This window comes from Tympanuchus pallidicinctus, unplaced genomic scaffold (assembly GCF_026119805.1).
Source record: "Tympanuchus pallidicinctus isolate F22 unplaced genomic scaffold, pur_lepc_1.0 scaffold2, whole genome shotgun sequence".
In the NCBI taxonomy this organism is placed as follows: domain Eukaryota; kingdom Metazoa; phylum Chordata; class Aves; order Galliformes; family Phasianidae; genus Tympanuchus; species Tympanuchus pallidicinctus.
The window spans coordinates 35,926,861-35,948,742 of record NW_026294721.1 but is presented as its reverse complement, the minus strand read 5'-3'; the positions used below and the strand labels follow the sequence as shown (position 1 = coordinate 35,948,742).

The 21,882-nt window shown below is 34.2% G+C and overlaps 1 protein-coding gene across 5 annotated transcripts in view; it reads left to right on the top strand.

Annotated features, from left to right (window-relative positions):
- PRDM5 (PR/SET domain 5) overlaps positions 1–21,882 on the top strand; it is a 105,325-nt gene that overhangs the window by 68,708 nt on the left and 14,735 nt on the right. For all 5 annotated transcript variants that reach the window (XM_052681614.1, XM_052681615.1, XM_052681613.1 and 2 more), the window contains exons 11-14: positions 1,291–1,384; positions 4,003–4,163; positions 5,525–5,618; positions 17,981–18,066. In XM_052681614.1, the coding sequence (XP_052537574.1) occupies positions 1,291–1,384; positions 4,003–4,163; positions 5,525–5,618; positions 17,981–18,066 (435 nt within the window). The remainder of the gene's footprint in view (positions 1–1,290; positions 1,385–4,002; positions 4,164–5,524; positions 5,619–17,980; positions 18,067–21,882) is intronic.

Here is a 21,882-nt window from a genome sequence, read left to right as displayed (position 1 = left end):
GTGCTCCACTTGATTTTTTGTTTTAAGTAACATCGACTGGACTCAAGTAATTTACTTCGAGTCTAAAACCTCTGTATAACATTGCAAGTACTCTAATGTTTTTCTACTGCTGTTTATGTGAGAGGACATTTGTGTTAAAATCAGTCTGAGTTTGAGGCCAGGAGTCTACATCTAAATATTTGTGCTGGCTTCTCATAGTCCTTTTTTCTCCTTATTTTGAAGGATATCTCCATATGTCTTATGGTATCATGAATTTTTCTGCCATAAGCAGAAATGTATAATATACATATGTATTACATCAATATTTACTCTTAACCTACAAAATGAATTTGTTTAATATCATGCGTATTATAAAACACTGTCCATCCCCATTTGCCCTTGGCACTATAGTTACCCCTCAAGGTTCTTGTTAGCTAAAACAATGTTCAGACATGGATGCTTTAAAAACATTATTCCCTTAATGAAAAATTGTAGGAAATTAAGTAGATAAGAGATTGTACAGATGAATTTACTATCTGAACTTACTATGGGGATAGAACCAGGGAAATAAGGAGTGGAAAAGGAGAATTTACAACAGTAGGTTGAAGCTGGATGTTTCCCAAGCTCCAGAAAAGAAATGTGCTTCAGCAACTCTGCTGTTTGTGAGATTCATCCAATCTTAGCCTTTTCTTTTATTTATGGCTTTGAAGGCTCTTTCTACTTATCTCTTTTTGAAGTCTATTGATGCTGCTTCTTAGCTATGGTATATTTTTGCTACAGCAAACAAAAATCAATTCTGATGCTTCTGTGCACTTTTTATTTCTTTTTAAACATGAAGCTGAAATAAAGATAAGCAAGAGTAGTCATATGATTTAAGAAATTTTTGCTAAATTTTAGACTACTGTCCTGAGATAGATCAGTTCTACTGTTAAGTGAAAAAAATGCAGGGTTTTGTGTACATGTATTTTTATATGTTTTTTCACGTTAGAAAATATTTAAGGTCAATATTAGTTCTGATACAGAAATGAAACTGAACTTTAAAGTTTTCCTTCTGGTTATTCCTTAATTTTATTTCTATTTACATACAACATTTCTGAGGTGGTACATTAATTCAGAGCCAGAAGCCTTTGCTGGCTTTTAGGGTTCAGAATAATGGCATAAAGATTGTTTTAATTTTCTGTCCCCTGATATTTCAAATTGTTAATATATCCCCCTCCTGAATTCAGTTTGGAAAATTAAGTATAATTACTGTAATGACTGCTAATTGATTTCTCTGAGCCTTTCTTCTGACATGTTGTCTTTCATCTGCAGACCCATTCTGAAGAGAGACCATTCCAGTGTGAGGAATGCAAAGCTTTGTTCCGAACTCCATTCTCTCTACAAAGACATCTACTAATTCATAACAGTAAGTGCTAAGTCACAGAGAAAAAAGAGCAGTTCTCTTGTCTGACAGAGGAAAAAATAGACCCCTAGCACCTTGTTCCAATACACAACTTGCTATATTAAATGAGACTTAAAATTCAACTCTATTCAGTAGGAATTAGAAAATTCGGAGCAAATTCAAACCTTGCCTTTGAATGCACTTAAATGCAAATACAAATGCACTGTGGAAAATTGACCGTGGTTTGAGATCTGATTATAAGATTTTCTTCTGCATTAAATGTGTTAGTATCCTTCATTTTAAGAAATGGAAATTGGGAACAAATATAAGTAGGTGTCTTCTCAGCTTTTGTAGGTGATCCATTTCAGAGCTGGAAACTGAAATTGTCTCTCCTGTGCCAGTCCCAACTTCACTATATGCTAGTGTTGCCTGCCAATAGTGTAGAATTAGCAGCCCAGAAAAAATTCTGTGGCCATTTTCCATTTTGGCTAATGTGTTCATGGCATTCTGTACTGTACTGTTATGTGCAGATTTATTTTTTGTGGAATTTTCTCAATATTTACAGAGCTCTGAATGACCATTCAGCCATGTTAGCGTTAGTAATTGAAATAAAAAAAAAAAAAAATTACTGATCTAAAATCCTGGTAGCATAGAAGACAGTGCTTTGATTTGAGGAATATTTACATTGGTTGAATTAAAAAAAAATAAACTTACATTTTTTGATCCAGTAGAACTTTAATTCTAGAATTAAAGAAGAATTGAGAGAGAGAGAGAGAGAGAGAGAGAAAGAGAGAAAAAGAGTGAGAGAGAGAGAGAGAGAGAAAGAGAACCATCTCCTGCAATAATTGGAGGAAGACACCAGTGCCAAGTATAGGGGGAGGATGACTTCCCTAGTCCTGCTCATCACACCATTTCTGATACAAGCCAGGATGCCATTGGCCTTCTTGGCCACGTGGGCACACTGCTGGCTCATACTCAGCCAACTGTCCACCAAGGTCCATTTCTATCAGGCAGCTTTCCAGCCACTCCTCCTCAAGCCCGTAGGGTTGCCTGGTGTTGTTGTGGCCAAAATGCAGGACAAGACATTTGGCCTTATTGAAACTCATTTGGTTTACTTTGGCCCATCGCTATCTAGGCTCTTCTGTAATGCCTTTCTACCCTCTGGCAGATAAGACGTAATTTCCTTTAATGGAAATTACTTCGATATTTTCTTTTGTTAAAGCACTAAAAAATTTAATGTTATTTAGTAAAAATAGTAATGACTTCACTTCATTTGTAAAGTAGTTTCATATTTCCAAGACGAGAACTGAAGAGGTTCACTAGAAACTTAGAAGTGTTAATCCTCCACATAGCAGCATATTAAATTGTATCTCTGTTGACCTTAAAAATTTTTCTGGATTGCTAGACTGCAAGTACTTTAGGGCGAGACAACTTATTCTAGCATCTTTTAGCATATTTCAGTGTCATCAAAGACAAAACAGCTTTTGTTATCAAAGTGAAAGGGAGTAAGTGTTTTGAGAGTTGGAGAGAAGAGGGCAATTTTGGCTGATTTATAGTGGACAGAAATATTTTTTCTAGGTTTTATAATGTCTGTGGGTATTTGTTGCACCACTGTGTTGGTAAGCCTTACTTATAGGTATTACATCTATGAATTGTGATAAAGAAATAATGGTTTTGAGTGCCTCAACATGCAGCATCACATGGGCTTTAATATGCAGCATACTGATATCAATTTGCATTCATTTTGGACTAGAACTGTGATTATTTTAGGATTTGTGGATCTGTATCAAGAAAATAAGTTATCTTTCTCCATATATCATTGCTACTGGAAAAATTAGTTAATGCATATGCAAGTCTGTGTCTTACTCGGATCTGGAGGCTGCAAGTCAGAGCTCTGTCTTGAAAAGTAAGAAGCGAGCAACAGCCCTGAGATTATGGTTGTCTTTTTTTTTTTTTTTTTTTTTTTTTTTTTGTATTAGAATTGCTGCCTGGCAAGTTTTTTGGGATATAAAAAGCCAATTTCAAGTTTAGACTGTTACTCTGGTTATAACCCTAAGCACATTGATTTCTGAATGTGTGCCACATTGCAGATAATTTAATCTTTAATTCTTTAATTCTTCCTTTCTCAGAGGTATTTAATTTAATTTACAAAGTAATATTAACTTTCTGTCATAATCTTAACCTTACAGTTTGAACAGTAACATGGCTATAGCATTTTTCATCTTTTTTATGTGAGTTTGTTTATATTGACATGAATGAGAAGCAAGTATTTCTTATTTTGAGAATTCCTCTGTATTCAGAAAGATCTTTCTTACCATTTAAGTTTCAAATGAAGTCTATTACTTCTTTATTTTTTTTTTTCATACAGTTTATTACTGGAGGTGCTGGAGAATAAAACCATGTTCCTTTTCACTAGTAGCCATTTCATCCTTAGCTATACTTAATCTCACATTTCTGGCTATCTTATTGTCAGAGCTACTTTCTACTTTCTTAATTTCCCTATGGTATTTTTACTTCATTTGAGATTATCTTTCTGTTCTCAGGATGTAGCTCTTCAATTCCATTAATTTTATGAAATGATAAGCATTAATGTACTTACACAGAAAGCTAGTATGTTCAAACCTGATTTTCTTCTTCATAAGGTGAGAGGACCTTCAAGTGTGATCACTGTGATGCTACTTTCAAAAGAAAGGACACCTTAAATGTTCATATTCAAGTTGTACATGATGGACATAAGAAATACAAGTGCGATCTCTGTGACAAAGCTTTTGTGACACCTTCAGTCCTGAAAAGTCATAAAAAAGTGAGTAAAATCAATTATTTCATACTTATTCCTTCCATAAGTGTAAGCCTTAAGTGTAATGGAGTAACTAGTACGTTATTTTCAGTGCACGATTAAGACAAATACTATGCATTATTCCACCAATCTGTTTTCAGAATTGAGGGTAAAATGTAGAGGAGTCTTGACTTGCCTCTCCAACTTTACCATATCTTATAGATGTGGGAACTAATGCTTATCTTTGTATAAATCTTCCTTCAACTGCAGCAATAACATGTACCATGTGAAAGAAGGGTTTTATAATCTAATGAAGAACTTTGTATCAGTTCCTTTTGTTAAATAAAAAAATATGTATATATATTCTTTCTATGAGAAGGTCATTAAAACTCCTCTAAAAAGCTGTCATGACTATAAGGAGAAATTATTCAATAGGCTGATAAATCTTCAATTTAGAATTGGAAAGTATTGCATAAAAAGTAAGGAGAATCTTTGCATATAACTTACTTGAAGGTGGTCTTGCTTTTGACCGTAGAAAGTGGATGGGAGAATTTGAAATAATTCTTTTTATAAAAGGCAGTTTAGCCCTAAAAGGTTGATTTGAAAAGACAGGCTCAGTTTATGAGCTTTTTTATTAGCTTATTTAGTGACAAGCACAATATCCTTCTTATGATTAGTTCTGTAAATACAATCTGATTCTAGCATTTATTATAAACGAGATAGGATCCAATATGCAATGTGTATTGACTGAAATCAGTGAGAACTTGCACTTTGGAGCATTGCTGTCTATCATGTTTCAGATGAACTGATGTCTGTGATTCATTCATATGAAAGTGTCACAAATCATTTACACAAATCTCCACAGAGACTTTTTGAAGCTCCTGTTCAGGTTGTCAGTGGAAAAAGCTGTACTACATTTGGCAAAACTCTGAACTACGTTTAATAATGAAGTAAAATTCAGAGAAATTACAAGCTTTTAAAAATAGTCCCATTTCAGTTAATTTTATTTAGGTGATCAAGTTTCTGTTTTCTAGTTTATAAACTGCTATCAGAGAAATTAATCTGAAAAATGGGTTTATTATTATTTTAATGATGAAAATATACGAGGATGAATTAGAAATTTGTTATAACTATTGAGGAAATTGTAAACTTATGAACTATGAAAACATTTTTTATATATTAATAATGAGATTAGTTTAGAAATTTAAGAAGAAAATAAAAAGAACATTTTAATTTCTTTAAATCTCTATCTGATATGGTGGAATGACATGACTAATGGTTGTTGGAGAGAATAGTGGTCAATGTGAAATACAGTTAAACTGTTCCATATTCTACTAATTGAAGGCAATGCTGTAACTTTCAGTCTCATCTTTCGTCACTTCATGTAGACTCACACAGGCGAAAAAGAAAAAATTTGCCCATATTGTGGACAGAAATTTGCAAGCAATGGAACACTGAGAGTTCATATTCGAAGCCATACAGGTACAGTGATACTTACTATAAGGAACTGGAAAAAAATGTCTAAATTGAATACCAAGATATCTGTAAGTTTGTCTAGAAATGCTGAGCTTATCTAGAAACAGAAATTTATAGGTAGGCCCAACAGCCTTTTTTTCAGACATTTTGCTTGCATAATGTGTAAAACCAGGTTCTGTTTTGAACTGTGATTATATATACACATATATGTGTTTATTTATATGAACATTCAGTGTGAATTCATTCATTTCTATGACTTCTGAGGTGTTTTGAAACTCCAGACTCATGTTATTGTATCTTCTGACTTTATTACAGCCTACATGTTAGCCAAATTAGAATGTTTTACTTCTAGAACACTTTAGCTCCAAATTTATTTTCAGTTGCAGCATCTGAATCATTCTGCTGTTCTGTTAGTATTCCTAAGTTTGAGTTGTGTAACTTGTTTCATATTGTCACCCAGATTGTGCTGCTGTTTCCTTATGTGCTTCTGTAAACACACTGAAAACAAATTAGTCGTGTCATTTACATAGGTTTCACTTTCTGAGCTTATGTTTTCATTTCATATAATTGGCAGGCAAATGAAAGGAGCCGCTTTGTGATAATTTGTTTCCAACATAAAATTGTGTAGATTTGCTTTTCGCAGCCAAAGCATCTATTAACAAGTAGTCTTTCTGTGACATTCCATTTACTTCATATAAGCATATTTGGTTTGCAGGAAAATGACAGAATTGGTGTTTCTAATAACTCAGCTTCATGTGATTTTTGTCATAAGTATTAATCACTTCAGTGTATCAGGACCACGTGTTGGGATTACAGGTTTTTATTAGTTTGATGTATTTTATGATTTTGGATTTGACTACCACTAACAAATTTTGTGATCCTGTAGTCAATTTAAAAGACTAAACTTCAGTTTAATAGTTACCTCTTCATCTTTGCTAAATTTCATGCTAGGAACATTTTTCACTCATGAAAACTTTATAAAACATACTTATGAGCCTGCATATAAGCTCAGGTGGTTAGTGTATAATGTAATCATAGACACAAAAGACCCTGAAAGTCAAAGCTGATAAGACAGAACCACTGTGCAACAGTTCTCTCTTCTGTCTATTCCTCTTCCTTATGCTTGTTCTTTCTTCTAGAACTGCACTTCCGCGACCTCTTTCAAAGTCCTCCCTTCATGTTGTGTCTTTTCTGTCTTCTATCACATAAGCTGTTATTTGTTCTTTTTTTTTTTTTTTTTGACTTCCTCAAGATGCACAGAAGAGGAAAGAGAGGAAAAACAAACATGAAAACACAAAATACCATTCATGGAGCATATGATATGAGAACTGAGAGAATTCTTGGGTACTGTGCAATCAGAAGGACCAGCCACTTACTCACTTGGGCTGTATACATTAAAGAACCACGTTTTCAGGAGTGAAAGGAAGCAATCTGATAGCGCTGGTAGTCACTCTGCCCATCAGTCCAGATTTCTAGGATCACAACTGCCTCAATTCCAATTATCTGAGTTTTTTTGTTTGTTTGTTTTGCTTTGCTTTTTGTTTGTTTGTTAGTTTTTTTGAGGATTATTTTGTTACTTTATTTATGGATGTTTCTTGCCATCTCATGAGCAAACCATTAGCCTTTAATTTTCTTGTTTTTACGTACTAGACTTCCATGGAAATTAGAACTTATATATTTTTTTGTTTTGTTTTGTTTTCTTTCTCATTTCATAGGTCCTTTTCTGAAACCTTAGGTACAGTTTCTGTGTACTGTGCATGTTACACATGAGTTTGCACAGTAGAGAGGCTCTAGTTTTACAAGCTGATAGTGCAGATAGATCTCGGGAAAAGTTTTATAGATGTCCAAGTGAAAATGCTTTTCACACATATTCTCCTACCAGTTGCATTTAATGTTTCACTGCTCTCAAGCAGATTTTTCCAAAATTTGGAGTTATGCTAAGGTGAGTTTAATGAAACATCACACCGGAGAACTCTAATCTTGGGAGGCTTGCAACATTTTTAACCACTATTATACCAGAAGCTGTAAACAACGACGTTTTAAACTTTGGAGAAGTTGAAAGGCACTGGGTTTTTTTATTATCTTTGTGGATTAAATATGGTGGGAGGAAGTTCTGTGTCAGGAGATGGTGCATGTTTCAGTTAGTGGAATATCCATTCAATGTGATAGTACCTCATGAAGAATCTCACTGCAAATAAAAATGAGGAAAACTTTCAAGTCCCCTATATAAAAAGCTTAAAGTACTACTTTTAAAGAGAACTACAAATTAAAGAAAATATCTTGTTGAATTAATTTATAATGGCCTGCAACTGATCCTTTCCTCTTCCAGTCCAGTTCCTATATTGATGTCAATGTGATTTTTGTTAGAGGGATTTTTTATTTGCATCCTTCACTCTAAAACTGATACGCATTTTCACATATATGTATTGTGATGTCATTCTCATACAGCTCCTGATCATTTCATGGTAATTATGATGAAAGGTGGAAAAAAGGGAGCAGGAGGAAATTGCCTCTAAGTTTTGACTTCCCAGTGGTTAAAAAAATAGTAATCAGTAAATTATACAGTGCAGTACTTTATACTAAGTTTAGTGAGAAAATGCCTCTGTAGATTTGTGTTTCACTTCAGAAGGAGAGGTTTTGACTTGTCTTGTGGCTGAAGACTTCAGCTAACTTGTTTGAGATCATAATGTATGCAGATAATTTACTTTGTATGCAGACACTTTGCTTTAGTGTGAGAAAACTGTGCTGTATTCAGGGGATCCGAGTGAAGCATAGCTTTCTGAAGGATGTTTTGCATCATTTCAAAAGAATGTCAGGATAGTTGGTAAAAGAAATTAATATTATCTGGAAATAGTACAAAGAAAGTACTCATTTGAAGGCTTTTAGTAATAAAGTTATCAATATTGTGAAAATCGTTGACAACTTGTCAGGCTTTTTCAGAAAAGTCTTCATATCACCAGAAGAGAGCCACAAACTTGTTAAATTTAGGGGAATATTTGGTTTTGAAATGTCGCTGTGTTGAGTACCTCATACTCTTGGTATCTGTTAAAACTATCGATTTTAAATTACTGAATTCAAAACTGTGGACTCCTTTTTTTAGCCAGACTTCAAAGAATCACTTTTCATTCTTAGTAAGAAGTGAGTCAGCCACTGTCCATTTGCAAGAGATTATTTGTAAAGAAGTCTGGGGATAAGTTCTCAGTGCAGCTGAACAGTATATTCTAAGTGTAAAGACTGCAAAGAGCTTCATGTCTTAGAGATTAGTTTTGAGGTCCTACTGCAGATATTTGTATTATCGCATTTGCTGTGCATGTGGTAAGCTAGACTTTATTAGCTACTTTATATAAGAGGCTTTGTTCTGTGTTTACCAAATGAAACTAGGCAGAAGTCTTTTCATTCTGCTTTGGACTTGTACTTTTGTTATACTTAATAATCTATGTACAAAAAACCAAGCTTTTATTCAATACGCAGCACACGTTCCTAAATACTGTTAATCACAGATGGATGCATGCTTCTTCAATAAGCAATTTTCTTCCCTCTTTTATCTTAGAATAAGACTCTGTAAATGAGCCCTAACAGTACTTGGCCTTTTGCAGAAATTGAGATGGTTTGGGGTGAGTGAACATGTCTGCATGTGCATGTGTGGAGGGAAGTGGTTGATGTTTGCATCTGAACCTAGCATTTTGCTCTGTAATTCATCATCTCAATTTCCAGCCTTGGAATGACAGAGACAGCTCTCTGTAGGTCAGCTGAAACACTATAGCACATTCTCCCTCTGCTGTATCCTGTTGGTTTATGGCTTCTTAGGGTCAGAGGGAGATGGGGTTAATTCAGCAAAAGAATCCTCTGACTGTGATGTAAATTCCTTGGCTTGTTCGTAAGTTGTAGAAAAAATTCAATGGACTACTCCTTGGGCTGGAAGGCTGTGAGCTGGGAGGTTAATTATATGCTTAAATTTTCAAGCAGCTTTCAGTGCTAAAAGTTACTGACTGGTTTGTGCAGTTTTGCAGTTCCTTATGCATAGGTATTAAAGTCCTGTTAATTGCTGTCTTACATGTGTGTCTATGTGTGTGTATATATGTATTTGTGTATGTGTCTGTGCTATTTGTATACACACATTTTATCTGCCTGATACCAGCACTGATTCTTGCCTCATTAGTTGCATCCTAATCCCTTCCATCTTTGGGATGTAGCACATCAAGTTGTGGAACAATGAAAGTTGCAGTAAAGTAGTCAGTATTTGCAGGTTCATTTATTTTTGATCAAAGATAACTGAGTCTATTTAAACTGTAACTATCCTCTCCATGATATGTTTTTTCTATTCCATTACACAGGGACTAGTGTTAGGGATAGCTAATGATCATACATGTATTTCAGAAAATGCTTGAGCATTAAAATGTACGTGGCTATGCAGCCTTATTCTGTTTAGTTTTTGGTTTTTTTTTTCCCCATGGTATTTGTTCAAAGTCTGTTAAGACAGTTAAAATAATGATTTCACGTATCCTAAATGTTTTCTGAAAGGATTAATGTTTTCATTCTATACCTTTTTAGAAGTTACTTGATGTGTCATTCTTCCATATAGTATTCTCTGATATTTGAAAAAAAGTTGCTTCGTTTTTTTAAGAGTTGAGGTGGTTGTTGGAAATTAATTTCCATGTGCATGAATTAAAGGTAATACCACAAATTTACATGAAAGTATAAAAAATGATTCAGGCCATCAACTTCACTGTCCTTTGTGTCAACACAGCTAAGCTTACTTTTTAAAATTTCCATCCCCTTTATAAAAACTCTTTTAGAAACTCTTTGAAACATTTTATCATAATTGTCCCTTATAACTTTAGGTGCTTATTTGTTCTTGGAATATCTCTTGCTCTGCACTGACAGCGTGAAACAATCCAAACTTTACCATGGTAGTCACACTTCTGCAATTTGATTAATTAGACCATGGGAGCATATTTCAAATCATGTTTAATGTACAACTGTGTAAAAGTCTAGATCCAAATTTTGTACTCACATGTCAAAATTCCTGAGTAACCATACCAAACTTTAATTATAGAATTACAATAAATTTTTTGCTTATTAACAGTTATTCAGACATCTCTGAAAACAAAGTCTTCAAAATATTTGAGGAAAATAGAGTCCAAGCACATTGTGACTACCGCTTGTGTCTCCGAAATTTTAATAGCAAAGCAGGAACTGTTTATATATAAGAAAAGATGTACAGTGAGGATCATCATTATAGCAAATTGTCAGGCAGATTGCCATTGAGTTATATATAATTTCTCACATCAAAAAATAAAAAGGTAGAAGAGGGGACTGAAGGAACTCTCATATCTGAATCAAGTATTTGAAAAAATGCATCTGTATCTAGTCTGCAAACAGCTTGCAAATGTCTGCAGATAGGTTTCTATTCAGTAACTTATAGATGATCTCTCTTTTATCTACTGAATTTAAAAAGAAGCTTGCAGAAGGCCTCAAAGGTAAGGATTCTGCATTTCTAAGCCTTTCAGTTTATACATCATTGTCCCATTTATCTCCAGACAACAGTTAAATCTTTAAAAGTACCTATCAAGTTTTATGCAGCTGTCAGCTTCTTCTTGTCTTCATGAGTGAAGAAATGTTCTTATAAAAGATAGATTATTTGGATGGTAGTGACATCTTTAGATCAAATGAATTATACCACCTGATATACTTGAAAAGATTTTGTTGACCTGAAGTCATAGATGTTAATGCTCCATTCACAGTGAAACCAAATTGCTTACATCTGCTGACAGATGCAAATAATCAAACTACTTTACTCTTTAAAGTAATGGTATAGGGTTTTTGTGATTAAGAATCCCTATACCACTAAAAGCGTTAACAGTGTAAGTAATTAATATTGGTAGTTCTATTGTCTCTCTGCAGGTAACAGTTATATTTAGGAACAAAGATAATAACCTTAGATTTGATAAACTTGTTTACTAATCTTAATGGTTTATTTAGTTACAAAGAGCTAAAACCTCTATTACATAATAATCATGATGAGTCAGATAGGACAAATATTTAGCCCCAGTTAGACCTATAGTCAAATCTGAATTCTCTGAGTAAATCCTAAACTTCATACCACACAAGCTTTCTTAACAGTGAAAGCATTGCTGTTGTGCCTCAAAGAAAAAACTACATATGAGAAAGAGTACTAAAAACAAATGTGTTAAAGCAATCTGGTTTTATTTTAAAAGAACATTAAATTTGTGTTTGGTTGTTTCTTTTTTCCTTATTGAATGTGTCATTAGGAGTGACTGGAAAATGTATTTGGTTGAATCACATAAAAGAAATTCTAATTCTCCCTTGTGCCTACAAAATACATAAATACTGTTGAGCTTGGTTAGAAACTGTTCAGAAGTACATAGACTTAGTATTATTAATCATCAAGGAAGAAAAACAATTACAGAAATATTTGACTTGTTGTCTACAGAGTCTGCAAAGTTTGCATGTTTCTTAAATGTGAAGAAATTTCTCCAGTCAACCCATACCTGAGTACTGTTTTCCTGTTTCTCTCAAGCAATAATAGCAGCCTGCACAGAACTATTCTCTTCAGACCAATCAAAGAATCCTGTCCCTTTCTTTATCTGACTGAGTGTAGAATTACAGGTGTTTTGGTGTTTCTGGGTCTTGTCTCAACTGACATCCGCAAGTATTTTATCTTTCAGATCATGAAGTTATTTAGATCTTGGCATGTGAAAGCTACCCCTATGTGGTACTTTTGTACTTCTCTAGTGCTTATTTTGAATGTTAAGTTTAATGGTTGAAAATCAAGCAGGTCAGAATTTTGTATTAGCCAGATCACTCTGTGCGTTGACTAGTCCAGATTAGTGGTGAGGCTTGTAAAAGCAGCTAGCTGCTGCAGTTGCCCTGTTTCTTGGTTACTGCACTGTTATTTTCCATTCAAACAGCCCTTGGTTAGAACTATAAAAATTCCTTAAGAGAGCTTAAGAATTAAAAGACACTAACATTTACGACTATTCGACACTTTCAAAAATACTTTTCTGTATCTAGAAAACAGCCACCTCCACTCAAGAGGAGATTTATTATTTTGAGGAAGTGTTTCTCTTTCTCAAAAACCATTTGACATGCCATACAGCACAGAAGTCATTTAATTTACTGAATATTTTCTTAAAATGTAAGTATTTAACTTCACTAAATACTAATTTTTCAGGCATTTTCTAATTTAAGTTCTGTCAAACTCGGTTTGTTTCTTGAGTTCATATTTAACTTAATCTTAGTTCTTAATGAAATTAATTTCATTTGGAAGAAATTAAGTGCTTGCATTTTAGGTTTATTTCTCTGTGTGCATACAATGCAAAAACTGAACTTCTGTATGGTTAAGGACACAACCTTCCCTCTTTATTTGATAGAAAACTTCATATACAGAGAAACAGCAACTAAGGATAGATATGTAAGCTTGCCCTTATGACCCTCTTGCAGTTCTCTTTCTGGGCTGCCCTGTTGATCACCTGGTATGAAGTGTTGTATGTGTGATCCAGATGGCCCCTTTGCCTCCAAATTCTTCCTCAGGTGAACTGTTATTTTCCACGAAAATTGGTGGAATTCTCCCATTTTCCCCTCTCACCTACCCCAATCTTAAGTTAGGTGTTTAATTGGGGTTATATTTTAGCCTGAATATTGACATTTTAAAATAATAAATACACATTTTTATTTTTATGAATCTTCTTTTAGTCTTTACAATTCAACATCTGAAAAGGAGCAGTGTTTAGAAGATTGTAAAGGATCTGCAAAAGATTCAAATGGACCACATTGCCATGACTGTCTGCTAACCTGCTAAAGAAAGCAAACTTTTAGGTTGCACACAGTGCACTTGGTCTGATGCTCAGTGCAGTCGTTTTCTAATGCTAGTGAGTGTTGACCAAGATTGATGGTGCTGAATGACAGTATAAAATATTAAAATGCTTTTTTTGTTTTTAAAATTAAAAAAGTAGCAACTTGATACATTCACTCTATAATTCTCATTCCTACTACTACCCTAACTCTAACAACCCTCTGCTAAATCATGTCCCTGAGCACCACATCCAAACAGTTTTTAAACACATTTAGGGATGGTGACTCAACCACCTCCCTGGGGAGCCTATTCCAGTGCTTAACAACCCTTTCAGTAAAGAAGTTTTTCCTGAGAATGATCAGACATGGTTTAGATGGATAGATTGCTTCCAAAATTCAGTGTAATAGCTCATTGAATGCATACTTTTGTATGCTGTTGACCATCTTTTTTAGGCCTCTATCTCCTTTTGTTAGTGTCTCCAGGCTTTTATTATAGTTTTCAGGTTAGGATTATTTCTCTGTTACGTTTGTAAATTACAGTAGCCTTCTCTCGTTTGATATAAATGTGTTCATAACCTGTAAATTGTGATCTACCTTAGTTGAGGTCATTGTTTCAAATCTTTTTGTTGATTGTAGGTTTTTTTGTTTGTTTGTTTGTTTGTTTAAATTGATTTTCTACCTGATTTTGTAATTATTTGCAAACTACAGTTTGGAAATAACAGCATGTTGGACTCACTTGATCTATTATGTCTTCAAGTCTTTCTTAAATGTGTTGCTTTAGCCACAGAAAACTAACAATAAGAGTTTGGTTTTGCTTCTTATTTGTTTTACTTGCTGAGGTATCTGAGTTCGGAAAATCTGAGTTTTCAACTCGTTCAAAGTATTGCCTCATGGCACCTTTGGTTGCAAACATCTCATAGAAAACTGTCTGAAGTTGAACTGGAATGGAAGAGCCTGGTCTTTACATTTAACTTTTTATGCCATATATGAAGGCCAGTGGACATTATGATCCCAAGCTAGAGATGTACACACTTCAGAGGAAAAAAAAAAGATACCAATTCTATCATGGCATCTTTTCAAATCAAAATCCCATATGGTTTTCCATCATGGAATTGTTTTTCATAATCCATGTATTAGGGTTAAACTTATTATGTTAAAAGCTTTGTTTTTATTCATACAATATCTGGAAGTAGAATGTCTAGACTTTGAATTATATTAAATCCACTGCAGTTTATCTAAGGATTATTTATTTGGGGTTATTTGTACAGAAGTGCCCTTAATGTGTTGACCAGTTTGTTCTTGGCTAGCAGGATCATGACAGTAGGCCGTAACTCGACAATAATCAAAGCACTTATTACTACCATCTTACTTGAATGCTTTGCTATTTTGATATAAGTTATTCTTAGTTATTTTTACATTTACAACATTTCTTCTGGGCATGTTGTCTGAACAAGCTGAATTGAATAGGCTTAGTGGATTTTGATGCTGTACTATAATAGCCTGTTTAAGTGCAGGTCATATTCTCAATTGCAGTTTAGTGGCAGAGCTGTGAACAGCAGCATAGGAGGTGGACCTTCTTCACATGTTTTCCAAATGTGAACTTTCAAGATTAGTTCATGGTAGTATACTCGAATGTTGATTTTTTTTTTCTGCATGTTATCAGTATATTTAATAAGTAAAATTTAAAACAAAATAAAACCCAAACCAACTCTCGCTGGGTGAAATAACACTGCTTTTGAAAACTTACCTTCCAGGAGAAGGCCACAAAAATAATTCCAGGGATGGAACACCTCTCCTATGAGGACAAGCTGATACAGCTGGAGCTTTTCAGCCTGGAGAGGAGAAGGTCCAGAGGAGACCTGAGAGTGGCCTTTCAGTATCTAAAAGGGAGCTATAAGAAGGAATGGGACAAACTCTTTAGCAGGGGCTGTTGTGATAAGACAAGAGAAATGGTTTCAAACTAAAACAGAAGATTTGGACTGAATATAAGGAAGAAATTTTTTTACAGTAAAGATAGTCAGGCACAGGAACAGACTGCACAGAGGTATGGTGGTTGCCCTGTACCTGGAGACATTCAAGAAAACTTGACTGTTGCATGCACTGGTTTATCTCAAGAGACCCAGCTTTCATCTTGTAAAATCCTAAAACCTGATGAGATAGAACATAAGTTTTATATATATATATATATGTAAAAGATGTGTGTAGACAGAGGAAACAGTTAATAATGTAAGTACAAAGGCACATATATATATATATAGGGAGTTGAACTTACAGGCTACAAAGAGTAACTTAAATGAAGTCAAATAAGAGCAGCAGTAAATTTGTTTGGGATCATCTTTTAAGTTGTTCGTCTAACAATTATTAATGACACAAATGTGTGAGAAGTTGTTTGTGTAATTTAGAAAAATAGGGTGTCACCAAATGTCAAGTCAGAGCTCAATCTTTGTTATGTGGTAAACTCAATTTCTGGAACAGGAGAGATTTTTGAAAACTTACAGTGCATAATAGCTGCTTGAAGTTGGTCTTTTTCAGGTGTAACAAGTTGATATGAAGTCATGCTGGTGCCCTCTGCTGGCATCTGCTGAAAGCTCTTAAGGCCTTACTCAAATCAGACATGATCTCCATGGTTAGTATCTGAAGGATGCTGTTCATCTATTTATTGAGTGTCAGACAAGCTCAAAACCATCTCTTGAATGTAAAATGATTTCTGTTTAAAGCAGCTCGGGGCCAGGCAGAGTGAGAGAGGAGAGGTACAACTACTACCTGTGACTCCTCATCTACTTACAAAACACCAGAAGCTTTAACTTCTACATCCAAAAGCCCTAAAACATAAAAATGTCTGCTTAATTAAATATTTGAAAACTGGCAACTGTTGGACAGTTTGAAAGGCAGAGGCATGGATTAAAGACATCAAGGGTCGTAAGAGTCATATTTCAAGCTACTCAATGAAAACACAACTATGATTCAGCAATTATTATTTTAAAAATGCATGTATTCATGTAACTTTGCTTACTGACAGAGTACAAAGAGAAAAAAATATTTCTATTTCACAGTTACTTAACTACAAAGATTTGGTGCTATCACTGAGAGTTGTCTGAACAGTAAGGAAAGAGAAAATAACAGAATATTCCACAAAAGAGAGTTTGTATCCCCTTACTTAAATAATCATCTAATCTCAACTGTCCTCAAATCTTTGCATACCCTGTGGCTGTATGGAAATTTTAAGTACACTGTTGACTATCAATCAGCTTTACTATGTTCACAACTGGGCCTTCTGAAAAGCTGTTTCTGTAAGGTATCTCCGTTATGTAATTTCTGTGATCCTTTTAATCTTGTTCAGAGGAAAGAATACATCCTTTATTTTCTCTCTGAATAACCAAGGACGAACACCTTATGTAGGGAAAAGATTAGAGAAGGCATGAGGCTTCACTTTTCACGGGAAGTTTAATATCAGTGTTAGAAGGGACTTGAGGAACTTTAAATGCTAATCTCTCTTACTGTCATCCACTTAAATTCTTTACATTGGATAATCAATGAAAGAAGTCTGAGGATTTTTAATTGTGATTGAGTGTTAGTAAGCGTTCATCAGACATTTGAACTATGTTGATTTTCTCTATATATGTAAAAGTTCTTTCTTGAGCAGAATCCTTTGCATTGGCTTGGTAGAACAAGCTTTGCTTCACCTGTATTTTCACATAAGGGTTTGTTGTATCTTCACCATTGTGATTGTGTAGAGCAGATTCAAAGGTGTTAGTAGAACAAGTTATTGTATCTTGAGATGTTGAACTGTGTTTTTAGAATCATCATTATAGGAAAGAGCAGGTGATAGAGTGAGATTCCAGTACATAGGCTAAAGAATTCAAAATTAAAAGATCTTTGAGATATTACAATCCTTAAAATTTCTTATGTATTGTTGAGCTATCTTAAAAACTTTTAATCTTGTGATTCTGAATAGCTTTGTATCCACATTACTCTGGGCTTGGGAAAATCAGCCAGATCATTGCTAATGTACACTAATTTAATTTAGCATTAAAATAAATACTTTTAAGATAAGAGAACTGCAAGGGAGATGCAAAGAACATTCTGCTTCTGTTTTGGTTACAAATTGTGGCAGGAAAAATTGCAGAAACTTTCATGGAAAAATAGTTTATGGGATAGTTTAGACGTAGCATTAAAAAGAGTGTATTTCATATTTAAATTAGATTCTACCTCCTAGAAAGTGACCACTTGCAGAATGTGGTTTGGTTGAAAACTATACTTTTTTTTTAATATTTTATTGATATTTTTGTTTGTTTATTTGTTTCTGTTTCTCTCTGCATAATGGAATCTTGCTAAGACAAAACTAAGCAATGAAGAGTAATATTTTGAACCAGTCCTGCATCTTGCCCAGGTAGACCTTAATTAATGATTTTGCAGATGCTTATCTTTCTTTTTATTTGAATTGTGAAGACAAGGTCAGAAAAAAAATGCCTCGTTTTGTCAAATAACCATGTTGTAAGACCTTCATGTACTGACACCATACTTATGCATTCTTATTCTTTCCTTAATTTCAGGCGAGCGTCCTTACCAGTGTCCTTACTGTGACAAAGCTTTCAGCAAGAATGATGGACTGAAGATGCATATTCGCACCCACACAAGGGTAAGTGCTTTGGTGGTTATTGAGAATTATTTATAAATCACTTGAGGGGAAAAGTAAATATCTCCTGTTTACACAGAAGTAAGGCTATACTCATCAAGGTATTTCATGCTTACCCAAGTGAGAAGCAAAGACTTAAATCTTTAACTGTCAAATTCTCTTAGTAGCCTTCTGTTTTTCCTTTGTTAATTGTCTTTTGTTAAAATAATAACAGTATGGTTTTCTTCTTGTAATCTGTGGTTATTTATAAACTAATATTTGTGATTGTTTCCTAACAAAGCAATTCTAAAAAGGCTTTACCATCTTTTAGACTTCAGTATCCAGTATTTTTATTCTTGTTGTTTCCATAAAAACTGGTTACAGTAAGCTTTAGTAGAGACTGCAGTTTATTAATGGGTGACAAACATTAAGCTGGAAAGAATTGTAGAATCATTTGACTTGGAAGGGACCATTAAAGATCATCTGGTCCAACTCCCTTGCAGCAAACAGGCACATTTACAGGTAGATCAAGTTGCTCAGAAGTGAGGTGAAACTGCAGCAATACTCAGCTTTCCTTTCTTTTCTAGCAAAGATATGCAGAGCTGTCCTAAAACAGTCAGATGTGAATTCCCATAGGAAAGGGTGATCTCTGGCAAAGTCAAGGAGGTCTAACAGTCTCTCTGTTAACTGCCTCTATAAGCCTTCTGCTATAAGAAAAAAAAAAAAAAAGTAAAAAAAAATAATCTAGCTTTTACTGGTAATTGCATGGGAGATGTTGCTGCTTATGGAAATCAAGGCTACCTGGAGGCCAAACCAATCATCTTCATTATCAGTTAGGATATGAGGGGAGGGGAGTGAAAGTGACTTTTGTGGTTCCCATATGCAAACTTGCACTCAGAATAGCTTTTTGAGAACATGAAGATAATATCAAAGCCGCATGTTTTATTTTCTAGCATTTTACCCAGGTCTTGAAGGCATTAACTTGAGGATTTACATTAAGTTGTAGCTAATGGTATAACTTCCTGGTGTTTCACTGAGAACAGACTAATTCCATGTTGTTCATTACTTCTCCCTGTTTTTGACTGTTGAATCACTTTAAGAATTGCAGTGAAACCTTTTTCTTTTTTTTTTAAATTACTGTCTCTTATTATTATTATTTCTTCATAAGGAAAAATTTCATTACCACGTATGTGACTGAATGGGAGGAGCGGTAAATAAAGCCTTCCATGTCATAATAAATGCTAAATTTTTTTCCTGATTTCCATATATTTTGAGTAAAAGCAGAAAAACCAACACCCCAAAAAAACAACTCCAAACCAACAGACAAAAAATCGAACCACCTCAAAACCACCGACATCCTATGTAGAAAAATAGAGGAGAAAAAAAAAAAAAAAAAAAAAAAAAGAGTTAGAATAGGCCTTTAAAGCCTATATGCCTTTAAAGCCTATGAATAGATGCATCTCTGTTGAATATAATACTTTGCAACAGGTGGTGCTTTCTTTCTTCAGAACACATGAGTGTGAGTGAGGCTTGAGAGCTTTACAGACATTATCTTCATTGCTTTAAAATGGTAAATAGACTGTAGAGTGTTTACTTTTAACAGAACTGCTTATCCTACTGCCTTAGCAAATGAAGTGTTTCAGTGAAGGAAAGTTGTGTGGTTCCTTCTTGATAATTCTATATTTTTCTGATTTTTGTATATGTATCAAAGTATTTCAAAAGTTATTTCAAATTGTGCTGAATGGAGCGCTGAATAGAAATGCTCTTCAGCTGAGTGTGCTTGTACTTTTGTAGGATGTTTCTTGCCCTTAGCTATACTTTGAAAAGTAATTGTACACCTTAGTAGAGAATTGTTGGTTTTTAGTTACTTGCTACCATCTCTTTTACATAATTTATTGTTTACATATATTTCCATATGTCATCACATTTTGCCACTCTTACATGTAAGCAGAAAAAAATAAAATCTTAGAAATTTACCATCTGATTCAAAATGCTTCAAATAGAACTGAAAGGCAAACTGAGAACTTACATTGATGTGAGAATAAGAGGAAAAAGAAAATAATTGAAACTACTTATGAGCGATGGAAGAGAAATTCAACCAGTGCTTATTATTTAGGTAATAGGAAAGGGAAGAGTTAGAAAACAACTTTTACAGACTCGAGATTTTTTTCTTAATAAGTGTAGACTTTATAATCAGAGAAACTGAAATTTTATTACACTAAGAGGGTAATAAAATCTGATTTTAAATGTATCAAACAATGTGCTGTTACAGTATCCTTACAGAAGGAAAGAATGAGATATTATGTACAGCTCAGTTCATGCCAAATGTGATTTGAGTGTTTCCATATACTTAGACTGTAGTGATTGTCCATATACAGTTTATATTTCAGGTTTTTTCTTTTTTTTTTTCCTATGTGTAAGTGTGCTAAGCAGATGACCAGAAATCTTTACCATTTCATTTGATAATTAAAAATATGCAGGCAAAACCACAAAAGGAAATCTAAACAATCATGTTATGCTTCTTTTTCTGTCATGTTGTTTATATGTTACTCCTTTTACGAAGCTTCACAGAGAAGCTAATTTACATAGAAAAGGCATGTTATATTAATTTTTCCCCAAATTCCATTTTTTTGAATCAGATATACATTGACTGCTATAGAAGAGGTGCTAATTCTCCAGCATTCCTGTTCATTTTTTCAGATTATCTCTTCACTCTAGTTTTCTGGGTGTGATGAAGACTTAAAAAGATTAAGATGGTTTCCTTTACAAGGCTGGTATCTTTACAAATTTGTATGTTAATGATAAGCTGGATTGCTAGTTTTGAGCATCTTAGATCTTTAACCAAACATAGACTGAAAATTCTGAGCTACTCATGTCAGTTGTTTCTGAAGCCTCTCTTTAGGTGCTTGCAGTGTTTGTGGTGGAGTTCTTCATTCTGGAACTCAGAGACTGCATCTATGGTAGCAAGTAGCAGTGCAGTAGCAGTTACATAAAGTGAAACAATTGCGCCTGAAGACCTGCTGTCACATTGTACGTGTTTCGAGGATTTTAGTGAGGATTTTGTGTAGTCTTGTCATTCGCTGCTGCAACACCCCCTGCTATGCATCTTCAGCTATAGCTAGCAACATGGAATAAGCATAATTTTAGCACCCTTCCTCAAGAGCTTTTCCTGCAGATATCTTGGGAAAAAAAAAAAAAAGTTTTGTCTTTTGGCCAGAAAAATTATGAAGTAACTTACATGTAATAATATGACATTTAACGATTCAAATTTAGGTATGTTTTACTAGTGGGATAAAATGCCAAACCTGATCTTGTGGATCAGGGAAGACTGCTGGAAAAATCATTTTAGAAAGTTAAAGTCTGGCAGCTGCTAAACTTGGTACAACCTGGGTGGCCACAGGTGTCAGCTCAAACTCTAGAGTAAGCAGGGAGGGTAAGCCAAAATTCCTACTGACGATATAAGGAGAAGAAAATACCATATAATATTAAAATTTCACTGGAGTGTCAATTTGCTTCTTTAAAAGCAGATGTGCCTGATTTGTTTGGTTTTCTTAAGAAGAAGTATAACAGCCTAAGAAAACATAAATGAGAAACTCAGTGAATTTCTTAATGAAGTATATTTATAAACTACAAGATGTATTGAGGAAATATGCATCCACTCTTTGCTGTGCAGTAAAGTTTATCTTTTCCCTAAGGCTCTGTTCAGCACTAGGCACAATATTATGTAGTATAAAGTTAAACAGGGAGAAAATACTGCAATGTAATTGTTAATGTTTGGAAATTTAGTGGTTGATAGGTGCCCACAACATTTGACACGACAGTAATTATTGCTCTGTCCAA